Genomic DNA, 13,984 nt, shown 5'->3' on the forward strand with positions numbered 1-13,984 from the left:
AAAGCAAAACTAGTCGATCTGCTGATCTCCAGCGCAAGGTATAAATGGTTTCACAGCCATTTGCTAGCCATTTGCCATTTGCCACCACAAACAGTTCTTTTACTTACTGGTCTTGCCCCTGCCTGTCATCCGTCCTCCTTCCCCATCCGCATACATAGACGATACAGTAATAGTGTATGGTGTGTCGGGCTGCAGCTTCTGTAGCACTACACTGTTCTGCCTCCCCCCTACCATGGTCTGGAGTAAGACAAAAATGAACCATTAAAATCACTTATTTACCAAGTCTTACTGCTGTAGTAAAGAATGTAAGTATTTGATACACACAATAGAATCCTGTATAGACTACATGGGGCATTGCTCCTGTCATGATCAGAAAGCTCACTAATAAATTAAACAGTAATTATATTCAGTTCAGTGTGGCATATTCATTAAGGCTGGTTTTAAAAGACTACAGTAACATAAAGCCAGCATTGGTTAAAAGATTTCCAAACTTGTATATAACAATTAAATATCGACCTTCAATCTTTTTAGTGCCACTGTAGAGATATTTCTTCCCAGACAGCTCCTGATCCATAGCCCATCGAAATCAGCCTTTCCATTAACTTCAATGAGCTTTGGAGCAGGCATATCATGCCCATTGCTCAGGTGTGTTTCAATAAATGATGATAACACTCTGTAGAGCTCTAAAACATAAATAATCGTATAACATTAAAATTATGGAATTCTAGCCTCACTTTCACACATTTCATTGCATGTTGATTCTAGAAATGTCCTAAACGTTTTTGCTTTAATCCAAAAAGTACAATAAACCTTCTACTTCAATTATACTTAGAAAGTTAACCATGTGACTACAGTCCTTGTCAGACCACATAGGTAAAGATTTACAGTGACTTGAGAATGGCACCATTCTAGCAGGCTCAATTTTCTTTCATTATGTGAAATCAGTGTTTTTATACATTATTCAAAGTAGCCTAACAATCTTCTTATACAATTTGTACATTTTTAACAGTCTACTGAATTCAGATGTTTATGCCACAGCAATTAGAATCTGTTGAAAATGGAGAACTCCCAAAATGAGTAAGCATTTAGACATCTGGACATTTTCCTGGAGTCCAGATGTTTTTAACCTAGTGCCCCATCCACTGACATATTCTAAATTTCAGAGTAATCTACAATCTTTAGCGGAACAACCTTTAGCATATGCTAATGAAACAAGAAATCTAAATAACAGGTTTAAATCCTTATTATTTGTATATAGTTACTAAAGGCCAGAGTTTTAAAGATGTTTAGGCACCTAGTAGGATTTTCACAAGTTCCTAGGTGCCTTCCTAACTCCTGTTGGAAGTAAGGCACCCAGTAAGGTTTTTGAAAATACCACTAGGCACCGATTTCCATCTTTAGGTGCCTATATACCTTTACAAATCTGGCCCTAATCACTGGTATTGGCCCAGATCCTGGGGGGTGGCTTTAAGCCACCTTTCTCTTCCCTGGTTATGGGGCTGTTTGGCACCTGACCAGTCTCTCAGAGCAACCTACAGCCCCTTTTTGAAAATTTGGCTTTGAAAGTTTTAGATGAGGCACTGATATAATCCAATAGTACCAGCAGTTTAATCAAATACCCTACACCAAAAAGGTAGTCAAGAAATTACTATCATATGGCTGGTAATCATTAGCAAATATTGATTTTATTGATCAATATACCATGAATCCAAATATATATATATATATATATAATATAAATGGGAGGCTCGGAAAGGGCCACCTGGGTCATCACTAGTCCAATGGTTTTCAACATTTTTGTTCTGAGGAACACTCTCTAGGAGGAGGCCTCCTCATGGGTGATCTCTTCTCCCAGTCCCATACAGCTTTGCTCTCCAAATGGGTGAGAATAATTGATCTAGTCCATCCCCTGCTTCGCTGGAAGACAGAGTATTCATAGATTTCTGCAGAATGCCTCTTCTTGCCCTGTCTCACTTGAAAACCACCAGTTACAGATCACAGCCCCTCTTAGCAAATCATTCCCTGTTTAATTGACCTTATCACTGTTCTCTGTTGTTTACTGACTTTTCACTATAGGTGCTCTGACTGTTGAAAATACACCCCCTTTTTGTTAATTCCTCACAGATATTTCTAGGCCTTTCTAACATATGTTGCTGCTTATTGACATTGGTTTGGGTTTTTAAAGAATCACATATTTCACATTTCAACTCAAATATATGCTGTTCATAGAAAAGTAAACTTGGATGTGAAAACATCTAGCCAAATCTAAAGTAAATATTGCCTTGATATGCTTGTGAACATGTAGGCCAGGAGTAGGCAACCTATGGCACGCATGCCAAAGGCAGCATGCAAGCTGATTTTCAGTGGCACTCACACTGCCCGGGTCCTGGCCACCAGTCCGGTGGGCTCTGCATTTTAGTTTAATTTTAAAGGAAGCATCTTAAATATTTTAAAAACCTTATTTACTTTACATACAACAATAGTTTAGTTATATATTATAGATTTATAGAAAGAGATCTTCTAAAAATGTTAAAATGTATTACTGGCACACAAAACCTTAAATTAGCGTGAATAAATGAAAACTCAGCACACCACTTCTGAAAGGCTGCCGACCCCTGATGTAGGCTCTCAGATTATTAAACTGAGCCAAATGTTAGTGGCTTTCTTCTAAGGGCTTTGAATTCAATGGTAATCACCACACAGTCTCATATTACAGAATAGAGCTGTTAGCCAATATGTATGTTATACATATTGCACACCATAGCAACATGTATTACACACCACATTAATATTATATAAATTATAATGTATACAAATGCTAACACAACCTTACGCTAAGTTTCATTAGGTTCACTCTTGCTCACTTATGTGAAGAGCTACCTGGCAAAGCTAAATGTGGTGTTTGCCATAAACCCTGCCAAAAATCAAGATACATGAGTGTTCTACCCTGGTACAAGGTAGGGAATGCCTTCATGGCCCAACCGGTTTTGAATGCTTGTTCAAAAACAAGAAATAAGGGGTATGCCATGGTATCAGAAAAACAGGTAAAAAGCGGATTGGTGAATTTTAGTCTTGGGTGACACTGAGAATGTTTTTCATTTGTAGATAGGTCTACTATAAATACAGCTAGTTTGGGGGGAGTATTTTGGGAGCGCTTTCTGCATACCATGAACAGACACAATGCAAGAAACAGCTTCCTAGAAGGATTGGTAACCTAGTAACTCTTTCCTGTACTGTTATTGATTTTTAGCAATAGAACTGGCTAAATTTGGTTATTTTGAACATTTTTCATAATGAACCACAAGTGCAGACAATCAACTGGCCATGCTATTAACCAATAGGGTTTGGTTTTGTTATTAGTAGCATACATTTCAGGTAAACTGTGTGACTAGGAGAGGGGCTGGATCAGTGGTTGCCCAACTGAGCTGTATGGATGACCAGTGGTGTACAGAGCACTAGCTGGCGGTCCATGGGAAACTGGTCACATGGTGCTGGCTGTCCTCCTTGTTTACAGAAGCTAAATCACATTAAAAGAAGCTAAACTACCTTTACCACTTTCCTAATATTACTTTCTCACCTAAGCAGTTGCTGTAGTTACCATAGAGATGTTACTTATTCACTACTGGAATAGACGGTGGTCCACACTATCTTGAATTAGTCACCATGACACAGTCCCTATATTAGCATGTGAACCACACAGTGAAAATCTCAGACAAGCCCTGGACTGGAAGATGTTTGTGAATCACAGTTCTCCAGGACTTGTATTTCGATATTTTTATTTGATTTGTACACATTAAGGTAGAAATATAGCTAGTTTTACTTTATTATCTGATCTGTACAGATAATGGGATGCAAGAAAATCTCAAGAAAATTGACTTTCCACATGGGCACCTTTTCCCCCATAAAGAACATATTAGTTTGGAAATGTTATATTTAATATACAAATACACATTTATTTTGAACATAAAGCTTCATTTAAAAAATGCCCCTATTAATATCCGCACTGCTGTGATTTGAAGCTAAATTGTTCTGACACACTAATCTTAAGAACTTTACATGGTCAAATTTGTTTTTCATGGTCTAATAATTATAGTCCTTAAAAATTAGTTACCGATTGTTCAGGGCCATCCCCAGTTGTACGCTGGTAAGTGATCCTGTATCTCTGCACTCGGCCACTGGCTGGATCCCACTTTACAGTCAGGCTATTGGAAGTCGCATTGTACACCTGAAGGTTTCGTGGGCCGCTCTTTGGTGCTGATTTGAAGTTATTGAAGCACAGGGTAAGCACACAGTTCAAACAATGGGCCAAATTCTGTACTCAGATGTGATCCAGGATGCCACTGGCTTCACTGAGCCAGGCATGTGCAGAATTTGGCCCAGAGTTTTCAGAATACAATCAAGAAGAGAATTTAACTGGAATGTTAGTAAAATAATAAAGCATGGGTTAACCATATGTTTAGTATCATTCCAAATACAAAATTATATTTATTAACAAGCTGAGATCATCGTAAATATACTATTCAGTTTTAAATGGGAATTATGACTTCTTTAAATAACATGAAACCTGATAATTCAGGTTCTTACCTTGTGTTGTTGGACGTATTGCAGGTACTAGGAAAAAGCACAAGAATTTTTAGAAGTATTGCATATATGCCTTTAATTCTAATTTAATAGCTAATAATAATAATAATAATTAATAATAAGGGTTGTTGACTAATTGCAGTTAACTTATGCGATTAACTCAAAAAAATTAATCGCGGTTAAAAAAATTAATCATGATTAATTGCATTTTTAATTGCACTGTTAAACAATAGAATACCCATTGAAATGTATTAAATATTTTGGATGTTTTCATATATATTGTATTCTGTGTGGTAACTGAAATCAAAGTGTATATTAATTTTGATTATAAATATTTGCATTGTAAAAATGATAAAAGAAATAATATTTTTCAGTTCACCTCATACAAGTAGTCTAGTGCAATCTCTTTGTCGTACAAGTGCAACTTACAAATGTAGATTTTTTTTTGTTACATAACTGTATTCAAAAACAAAACAATGTAAAACTTCAGAGCCTACAAGTCCACTAAGTCCTACTTCTTGTTCAGCCAATCGCTAAGACAAACAAGTTTGTTTACATTTATGGGAAATAATGCTACCCTCTTCTTATTTACAATGTCACCAGAAAGTGAGAACTGGCATTTGCATGGCACTTTTGTAGCCAGCATTGCAAGGTATTTATGTGCCAGATATGCTAATCATTCATATGCCCCTTCATGCTTCGGCCACCATTCCAGAGGACATGCTTCCATGCTGATGACGCTCATTAAAAAAATAACACATTAATTAATTTGTGACTGAACTCCTTGGGGAGAATTGTATGTCCCCTGCTCTGTTTTACCCACATTCTTCCATATATTTCATGTTATAACAGTCTTGAATGATGACGCAGCACATATTGTTCATTTTAAGAACACTTCCACTGTAGATTTGACAAAATGCAAAGAAGGTACCAATGTGAGATTTGTAAAGATAGCTACAGCACTCGGCCCCAGGTTTAAGAATCTGAAGTGCCTTCCAAAATCTGAGAGGGATGAGGTGTGGAGCATGCTTTCAGAACTCTTAAAAGTGCAACACTCCAATGTGAAAACTACAGAACCTGAACCATCAAAAAAGAAAATCAAGCTTCTGCTGGTGGCATATGACTCAGATAATGAAAATGAACATGCGTCCGTCTGCCTTGCTTTGGATTGTTATTGAGCAAAGCCTGTCATCAGCAACAACATGTGTCTCTTGGAATGGTGGTTGAAGCATGAAGGGACATATGAATCTTTAGAGCATCTGGCACATAAATATCTTGCAACGCCAGTGCCATGCAAACGCCTGTTCTCAGTTTAAACAAGAAGCGGGCAGCATTATCTCCTGCAAATGTAAACAAACTTGTCTGAGCGATTGGCTGAACAAAAAGTAGGACTGAGTGGACTCGTAGGCTCTAAAATTTTACATTTTTATTTTTGAATGCAGTTTTTTGTATATAATTCTACATTTGTAGGTTCAACATTTATGATAAAGAGATTGCACTACACTACTTGTATTAGGTGAATTCAAAAATACTATTTCTTTTGTTTTTTTTACAATGCAAATACTTGTAATAAAAATAAGTATAAAGTATAAAGAGCACTCTACACTTTGCATTCTGTGTTGTAATTGAAATCAATAAATTTGAAAATCTAGAAAACATCCAAAAAGATTTAAATAAATGCATTCTATTATTGTTTAACAGTACGATTAAACGTGTGATTAATCACAATAAATTTTGTTAATCACTTGACAGCCCTAATAATAATAATAATCAATAACACATATTATCCTTTTAGGGAATTGATTACTTACATGTCCGCTCACTGCCAATCAAGTCATCACTTTCAGATTCATCAGGATAGATGGCAGTAACTGAGACATCATATAGGGTGTCTGGGTTCAGATTTTCAAAAACCAGAGAATTTTCATCACCATTTAGGATGGTCTGGTGGTGGGAGGAAAGAAAGGAGATAACTGAGCATCTTTCTTTACATTGTGACATTTTAGTTGGCTGCAGATCAGATCCCGAAAGCCTCTCCACATGCAATTCCCACCGAAGGGTTTCCAAGATTGAGGCCATTCACGAATTTAATTTCAGATAAAAAGTACTGCCCTGAGAGCGTCCTAAAGAAAACTACATGTTGACTATTCATTCCTACCTCCTGCTTTTCTGTTCCACCATAGGGTCCCCAGGTGATTCTATAGAGAGCCACATCTGGAGCTCCATGGTCCCAAGTGCCTCTGAAACTTTGCTTTGTTACTTCTGTGAGTCTGAGATTGACTGGTGCTGGTACAGGTACTATTATGAAGAAAGGGAAAATACTTAAACAAACAAACAAAAACAAACAAAAGATACAGCCAATAAACTAAGAATAATCACAACCACAAAGCTCCATTAATAAACAACTTTCTGTGCAACAGAATATGCTCCCAGACACATTTCCAATTACTTTAATAATAAATTGTAGTGTTACTCAGCACTTATACAGAGCAATTTGTCTTTCATATGGCTAGGTCCTCAGCTAATATAAACTGGCACAGCTCCATGGACTTCAGTAGAACTACACCGACTCATAGCAGCTGAAGTTCTGGAACATAGATTTCCCAGAAGGTATAATTATGACCATCTAGTCTGAGCTCCCGCATAAATTATCCTTAGTACTTCACCCAAGAATTCCTGCACTGAACCCAATATCTTATGGCTGAACACTTTTCTTGATGAGCTGTTTTTTCTGTCACTGACAAAAAATCTGCTAGGTTAAAAAACTTTTCAGTATTAGCCTTCTTTTCCCTGTGTAGGATCTAAGTATTTTATAAAAGGGCACAGGGCTATTCCCATTTTAGAAATGAGGAAACTGAGAGAAAGAGTGGCTTATGCGAGGCCACACAGTTTATCAATGCAAAACTGGGAACAGAACCCACATGTCCTGATTCCTAATGCTATGCCTTCTCAACTAGACAGCTTCAGAAGTTGTATAGATCCCAGAGGGCAGAATTCTGCCCTCTAAGCGTCCTACTTAATAAAAAGAATTTAGAATTCTCAAACTGAAGGTTAGGAAATGGATTAAATGATATTGCTGCCTAAATTCTATAATAATATGCAGCATATTTTGCTTAAACAGAATCTAAGAAAACATATTTAATAGCAGAGTTAAATTAAATATTCCCACAACTTACAAGTGGTAGCTTTAGCAGCTACTGGTATAGATTCTCCTTCGTCATATACTGCAACAAGTTGTAGATCATACAGAGTTTGTGAGAGAAGACTAGAAAGAACTGTGCTCGTTTTTGATTTATCAACTTCCACCTAGAAACAAAAATAAAGGCAGAAGAATTGTAAATTGACACACAGTTAAGTTTCTGTCCCCATACATGCACATTAATATACTGTAGTCATTGCTACAACAAAAAAGACTAAGATATTCGCACTCCTTTTGGGGGTGCAATTTGTACCTACATTGTTGCACCTGCACTTGAACTGTGGGTGCAAATCTGGGTACTCATACCTCTGATTACCAGACTGTAGGTGCAAAATAAGTTGTTTGAGCAGCAAATACTGTAACTGGCACCTGGAGTTAACTTCAAGTCACCAGGGCCTGATGAAATACATCGTAGAATACTCAAGGAGCAGACAAAGGCAATATCCAAGCCATTAGCAATTATCTTCAAAAAGTCATGGAAGACAGGAGAGATTCCAGAGGACTGGAAAAGGGCAAATATAGTGACAATCTATAAAAAGTGGAATAAGGACAGCCCTGGGAATTACAGACCAGTCAGCTTAACTTCAGTACCCGAAAAGATAATGGAGCAAATAATTAAGCAATCAATTTGCAAACACCAAGAAGATAAGAAGGTGATAAGTAACAGTGAGCATGGATTTGTCAAGAACAAATCGTGTCAAACCAACCTAATAGCTTTCTTTGACAAGATAACAAGCTTGTGAATGGGGGGAAGCAGTAGATGTGGTATATCTTGACTTTAATAAGGCTTTTTATACTGTCTCGCATGACCTCATAAAAAACCTAGGGAAATACAACCTATATGTAGCTACTATAAGGTGGGTGAATAACTGATTGGAAAGTAGTTATCAGTGGTTCACAGTCAAGCTGGAAGGGCATATCAAGAGGGGTCCTGCAGGGATCAGTTCTGGGTCCGGTTCTGATCAATATCTTCATCAACGATTTAAATAATGGCATAGAGAGAGTACAGTTATAAAGTTTGTGGATGATACCAAGCAGGGAGGGGTTGCAAGTGCTTTGGAGGATAGGATTAAAATTCAAAATGATCTGGACAAACTGGAGAAATGGTCTGAAGTAAATAGGATGAAATTCAATAAGGACAAATGCAAAGTACTCCACTTAGGAGGGAACAATCAGCTGCAAACATACAAAATGTCCCTAGGAAGGCGTACTGCAGAAAGGGACCTGAGGGGTCACAGTGGATCACAAGCTGAATATGATATTATACAACAGTATAATACTGTGGCAAAAAAAGCATACATCATTCTGGGATGTATTAGCAGGAGTGCTGTAAGCAAGACACAAGAAGTAATTCTTCCACTCTACTCTGCTCTGATTAGGCCTCAACTGGAGTATTGTGTCCAGTTCTGGGCACCACTTTTCAGGAAGGATGTGGACAAATTGGGGGAAGTCCAGAGAAGAACAACAAAAATGATTAAAGATCTAGAAAACATGAGCTATGATGGAAGATTGAAAAAAATGGGTTTGTTTAGTCTGGAGAAGCGAAGACTGAGAAAGACCATGATAACCATTTTCAAGTACATAAAAGATTGTTATCAGGTGGAGGGAGGAAAATTGTTCTCTTCAACCTCTGAGAATAGGACAAGCAGCAATGGGATTAAATTGCAGCAAAAGAGGTTTAGGTTGGTCATTAGGAAAAGCTTCCTAACTGTCAGGGTGGTTAAACATTGGAATAAGTTGTGTAGGGAGGTTGTGCAATCTCTGTCATTGGAGATTTTTAAGAGCAGGCTAGACAAACACCTGTCAGGGATGGTATAGATAATACTTAGTCCTTCCATGAGTGCAGGAGATTGTACTAGAGGACCTCTCGAGGTTCCTTCCAGTCCTACGATTCTATGATTATCCATGTACGATAATGCAGATGCAAATTGCACCTGCAAAAAGAGACTTGGACCTTTTGACAATGTACTTTATTGTCAGGTTTCCAGTAATATGCACAACCTGTTATATCACTCAGCACAAATGGCTCTAGGGGTGCAATTGTGTGCTGTGCCTCCTGGAAGAGCAGCACATGCAGCTGCAGTCCAGGGCCACCGGGGACTAAAATGGCTTGACGCCACCTTCATGCCCTCCTGACTTTGAGGTGTTCCAAGGGTGGTGTAGCCACTCTTAGAAAGCCTGAAGGATTGACTAAGTTACCTCAGCCCATCTTTGGCTGTCTATGGGCAGCAGGGCCACACAGAGTGTCCAGTGCTTGCTGCACAGGAATTTTCCTTTGGCCAGCTAAAGGGCTTTTCCAGTCCCTTTGTAGAATCAAGGGGATCAGGGGGAGAATTCCAACCCAAGCTTGTAAAGCTTCCAAGATGTCAGTACCCTTTTAATGATATTGCAGCTGCCAAGAGCCGATGTTCTATTATATTTAAGCTTCTTACAGTAAAACAATCTTCAGTTACTTGCTAAAATGCTTTCCACCTACCTCTTTTGGTTCATCTCCCAAAGTTGTTTTGTATCTCAATAGGTATCTGCGGACTTTTCCTGGGGCAGGATCCCAAATGACATTCATGCTGCTGTGAGTAATGTCTCTAACCCTCAAGCTTTTGGCTCCAGCTAAAGGTACTGTAAAATAGGAACAATAATATACAACTACTATTCTCAAACTGGAAAAGAAACTCTTTTCACATCTTTTTTTGTTAAAGAAAAAAAGCCAAAAACTTATCAAAGGGAATCCCTGTTTTGGCCACCAGATGAGTCATTTCAACAAATTATCCAGCCACCAGAATAGCTGAAGACCTGCACTCTGCTCATGTTGATGATTTCAAAATTACTCAATATTGGCTGGAAAAGACCCAGAGCCTCTTTTTATAAACATAATTTCAATGCCATTTAAAGGAGGTTGGTTTAATTAGAAAGTACAGGTAATGCCATTTTAAATAAACACCATTTCAAATGTGTTTATTGTTTTTAAATAAGCCTTTTGGCGCCCAAATCCTAGTTGTTATATTTAGGTTAACAGTCCCACTGAACTCAATGATGTGCGTAAAACAAGCAGAATTTGGCTTTTAGTAGCGATAGTCCAACTTTTCCTTTACCTTTAGCCTTCTTCCACTTTAATTGTTAAAATACTAAATCTTTTTAAAAACAGGTATAAGTAAGCTCACAATAAAATAAATCCACTGTAATCTGCTGTTTGCAAGTTGTTAGCCAAACTGCCCTTCCTTTATCAAGCTCCCATGAGCTTGGAGGGGAAGCCATATTGGTGTTTCTTTAAATTAGTTCATTTTCAGTTGAAGTGGCTTTATGACCCTTCAAAACCCTTGCAATGATGAAAAATCCATACCTAGAGAAAAAAATCTACAGAAAGTGACAAAATAAATGTCCTGCTCCTCCACCCACCCATTGCTGCTAAAATATAATATAAGTTAGATATTACTGATACAACAAAACGCAAAGCAAGAATTCAAGAAGCCCTTACATGTCACTTCCTGAGTGGTGAGTGGGTCACTGCTGAGATCACCAAACTCTGCATGAATAGTTAAAGTGTAGGCAGTATTGGGGATGAGTTCTACCAGCTGAACATCATTCACCGATGACCCAACGCGCATCTGCACGTGAAAGAAAGATGCAGGTGTTGAAAAATAAAAGAGAGCAGAAAGAAAAAAGCAATGATTTAATTAAAAGAGAACTTTGTTTCCAAGATTTACACTACATTTACAACTTCCTGACTGATGTCATTGTATATAATACTCCAGTAAATGTGCTGCACTTTAACAGCTTTTTGTGGGGATCCGGAGAGGAGAGACAAGTTACAAAGAACTAAAGGTAACTTTCCACACCTCTTTTTCTACAGCTGGTATTGTGGCATTGAGAGGTTCATACAATAACCGATAACCAGTAGCTCCCCTGAGAGGTTCCCATCTCACTCTCATGGAAGTCGATCCAATGTCATAAGCATTCAGGTTTCTGATTGTAGGGATTCGCACTGTGAAAATATGAAATTATTCATTTTATTCAATCACTTTATTTATTACTTTTCTGCCCACTCCACCGCCTTTTAGCATTACACACCATCCAGCAGTACTATAGAGAATAGGTCACTTGGGAATAAGGAGGTATAGGGTTAGTGAAATAAGGAATCCATAGATTTTGTTGTTGTAAGTGGTGATTAACTTAAAGAATTAGTAACAGTCATATCTTTTTTAATGTGTCCAGTGATTTTCTGTCATAACACTAATTTTCAAAATTTTAACATTCCTTTCCTAAAGGACAAAGCTGCATTTATATTAAGTTTCTTGAATATTCTAAAGTTTTACCTTAATTAATATTAAATGTTGATTATCAACCCCAAACATAACTGGCTTCCAGATTTATACATATAAAGGGAACATTTTTATTTTGTTTACTCTGTTATACATTTTTCTTACTCTGTAAAAAACTACATGAACAGTAAAAAAAAAATCACCTCAAATTTTTAAATCACTAATGTGAATAAATTAATTTGGAATTTATGACCTGCCTAATGTAGAGCAATCACATATGACAGAAGGGAATTGCTAATGATCAACATTTTGACAGGCTCAAGATGCCACTCTGTCTTGCATTCAGTAACAACATACATATTATCAATCATTTGAACAGCTGATAATGGAAACATGAGCCAATCTATGCCCGTAAGCACGAAACTGATGTAATTGCTCTGAACCAGGCACACATTAATGCTGCAAAATCAGAGTCAATTTGAGACAACATTTTGGCTGCCTGTAGCAAGAATGATCTGTGTAATATGGAGGTTACACAGGTTGAATGAAGGCATGTATTTGACAACTTCTGGACCATATTCCCTGAGGTTATAAGTCGTTTCTTGGAATGTTTCTCCAGGGCTCTGGCCCAAGAGGACTAGTAGAGCAGTGTCCTTATGAGTTTGGAAGGAAGCCAGAGTCAGGGCAGACAATTTCCACCCTGCCGCTGTCTCTTATGGCCACAACTTTCCAGGCATGGTTATATGGGCAACTCAAGGACCAAACTACCATTTTATGTTGTCAAGAAGTATTGCAATAATAAGTGTTCTACTGAGGGACAATCATTGGTGTCACACCAGTTGTTAAACACATTGATCGTACTGGAATTGTAACTTACAAGTTGTTTCTGAGCCACTTAGAGGTTCACTGCTTTCATCTTCTACCACAGAGAACACTTTAACAACATATTCTGTTTCAGGTTTCAGGTTTCTCAGAACTGTAGTAGTTTCCGCTCGATTTACATAAAACTACACAAAAATAAAAGCAATGTTAATTTAATTTACCAAAGTCATCTTCAGTCTTGCTGCATATTACTCTTGCATCAGTGGAGTTACACTATAAATAAATTCATCCCTTAGTCTTCTGCATGTTTAGTTTTTCAGTATTCTGCCCCCATTATGTATGAAAAAGCAAGTTGTAGGGATTTAGGCAGACATATGTTTTCAATAGTGTACAATTAGATTAAAATGACTCCCTACTTTCACAGGTGGTATTTATGCTACCCATTGGTTCTCATACTTTTGTACTGGTGACCCCTTTCAGACAGCAAGCCTCTGAGTACATTAAAAACACTTTTTTACATATTTAACACCATTATAAATGCTGGAGGCAAAGCGGGGTTTGGGGTGGAGGCTGACAGCTCGTGACCCCCAATGTAATAATCTCACAACCCTCTGAGGGGTCCCAACCCCCAGTTTGAGAACCCCCTGTGCTACACACCATTTGGTTGAATGGGGAACATGCTTGGAAATGTAATTCAAATTTTTCCTCCCTGTTTTGGAAATAGAATGTAGACAGTATGGCACCATGGAAAATCGAGACTTGTATAGCACATGTACTGTATGCAGTGATATTAGCAACAAGGATCAACCAAAAAGAAGCAGAAAGTCTTCAGAATAAAATGCCATTGGATAAGCAAGGTATAAAGTCAACATGTGCCAGAATGGCTGCCACCTGCCCTAACCAAAGGACAAATCCTGAAGAAAGTGCTAGTTTAGGCTGAGTCAGATCTGAGTATGGATTTAACAGTCTTGACCCTAACTTTGACCCTAACCTAAATACTGTCTCACAACCTGTAGAGCCCAACATCCCTCTTCTTTTAACCATGACCCAGAATAAGGTGTACTAAAGGACCACTATTTCTAGTTGCTGATATGGTCAGAGAGTTTTCATGAACGGACTTGATTAA

The 13,984-nt window shown here is 37.8% G+C and overlaps 1 protein-coding gene across 1 annotated transcript in view; it reads right to left on the reverse strand.

The window, feature by feature from the left end:
* COL12A1 (collagen type XII alpha 1 chain) overlaps positions 1–13,984 on the reverse strand; it is a 137,400-nt gene that overhangs the window by 58,985 nt on the left and 64,431 nt on the right. The window contains 10 exon segments of the mRNA XM_065588059.1: positions 108–237; positions 4,112–4,254; positions 4,585–4,611; positions 6,393–6,525; positions 6,740–6,879; positions 7,758–7,887; positions 10,257–10,396; positions 11,253–11,382; positions 11,614–11,759; positions 12,914–13,043. Of these exon segments, the coding sequence (XP_065444131.1) occupies positions 108–237; positions 4,112–4,254; positions 4,585–4,611; positions 6,393–6,525; positions 6,740–6,879; positions 7,758–7,887; positions 10,257–10,396; positions 11,253–11,382; positions 11,614–11,759; positions 12,914–13,043 (1,249 nt within the window).

Source organism: Chrysemys picta, chromosome 3 (assembly GCF_011386835.1).
Source record: "Chrysemys picta bellii isolate R12L10 chromosome 3, ASM1138683v2, whole genome shotgun sequence".
Taxonomy (NCBI): domain Eukaryota; kingdom Metazoa; phylum Chordata; order Testudines; family Emydidae; genus Chrysemys; species Chrysemys picta.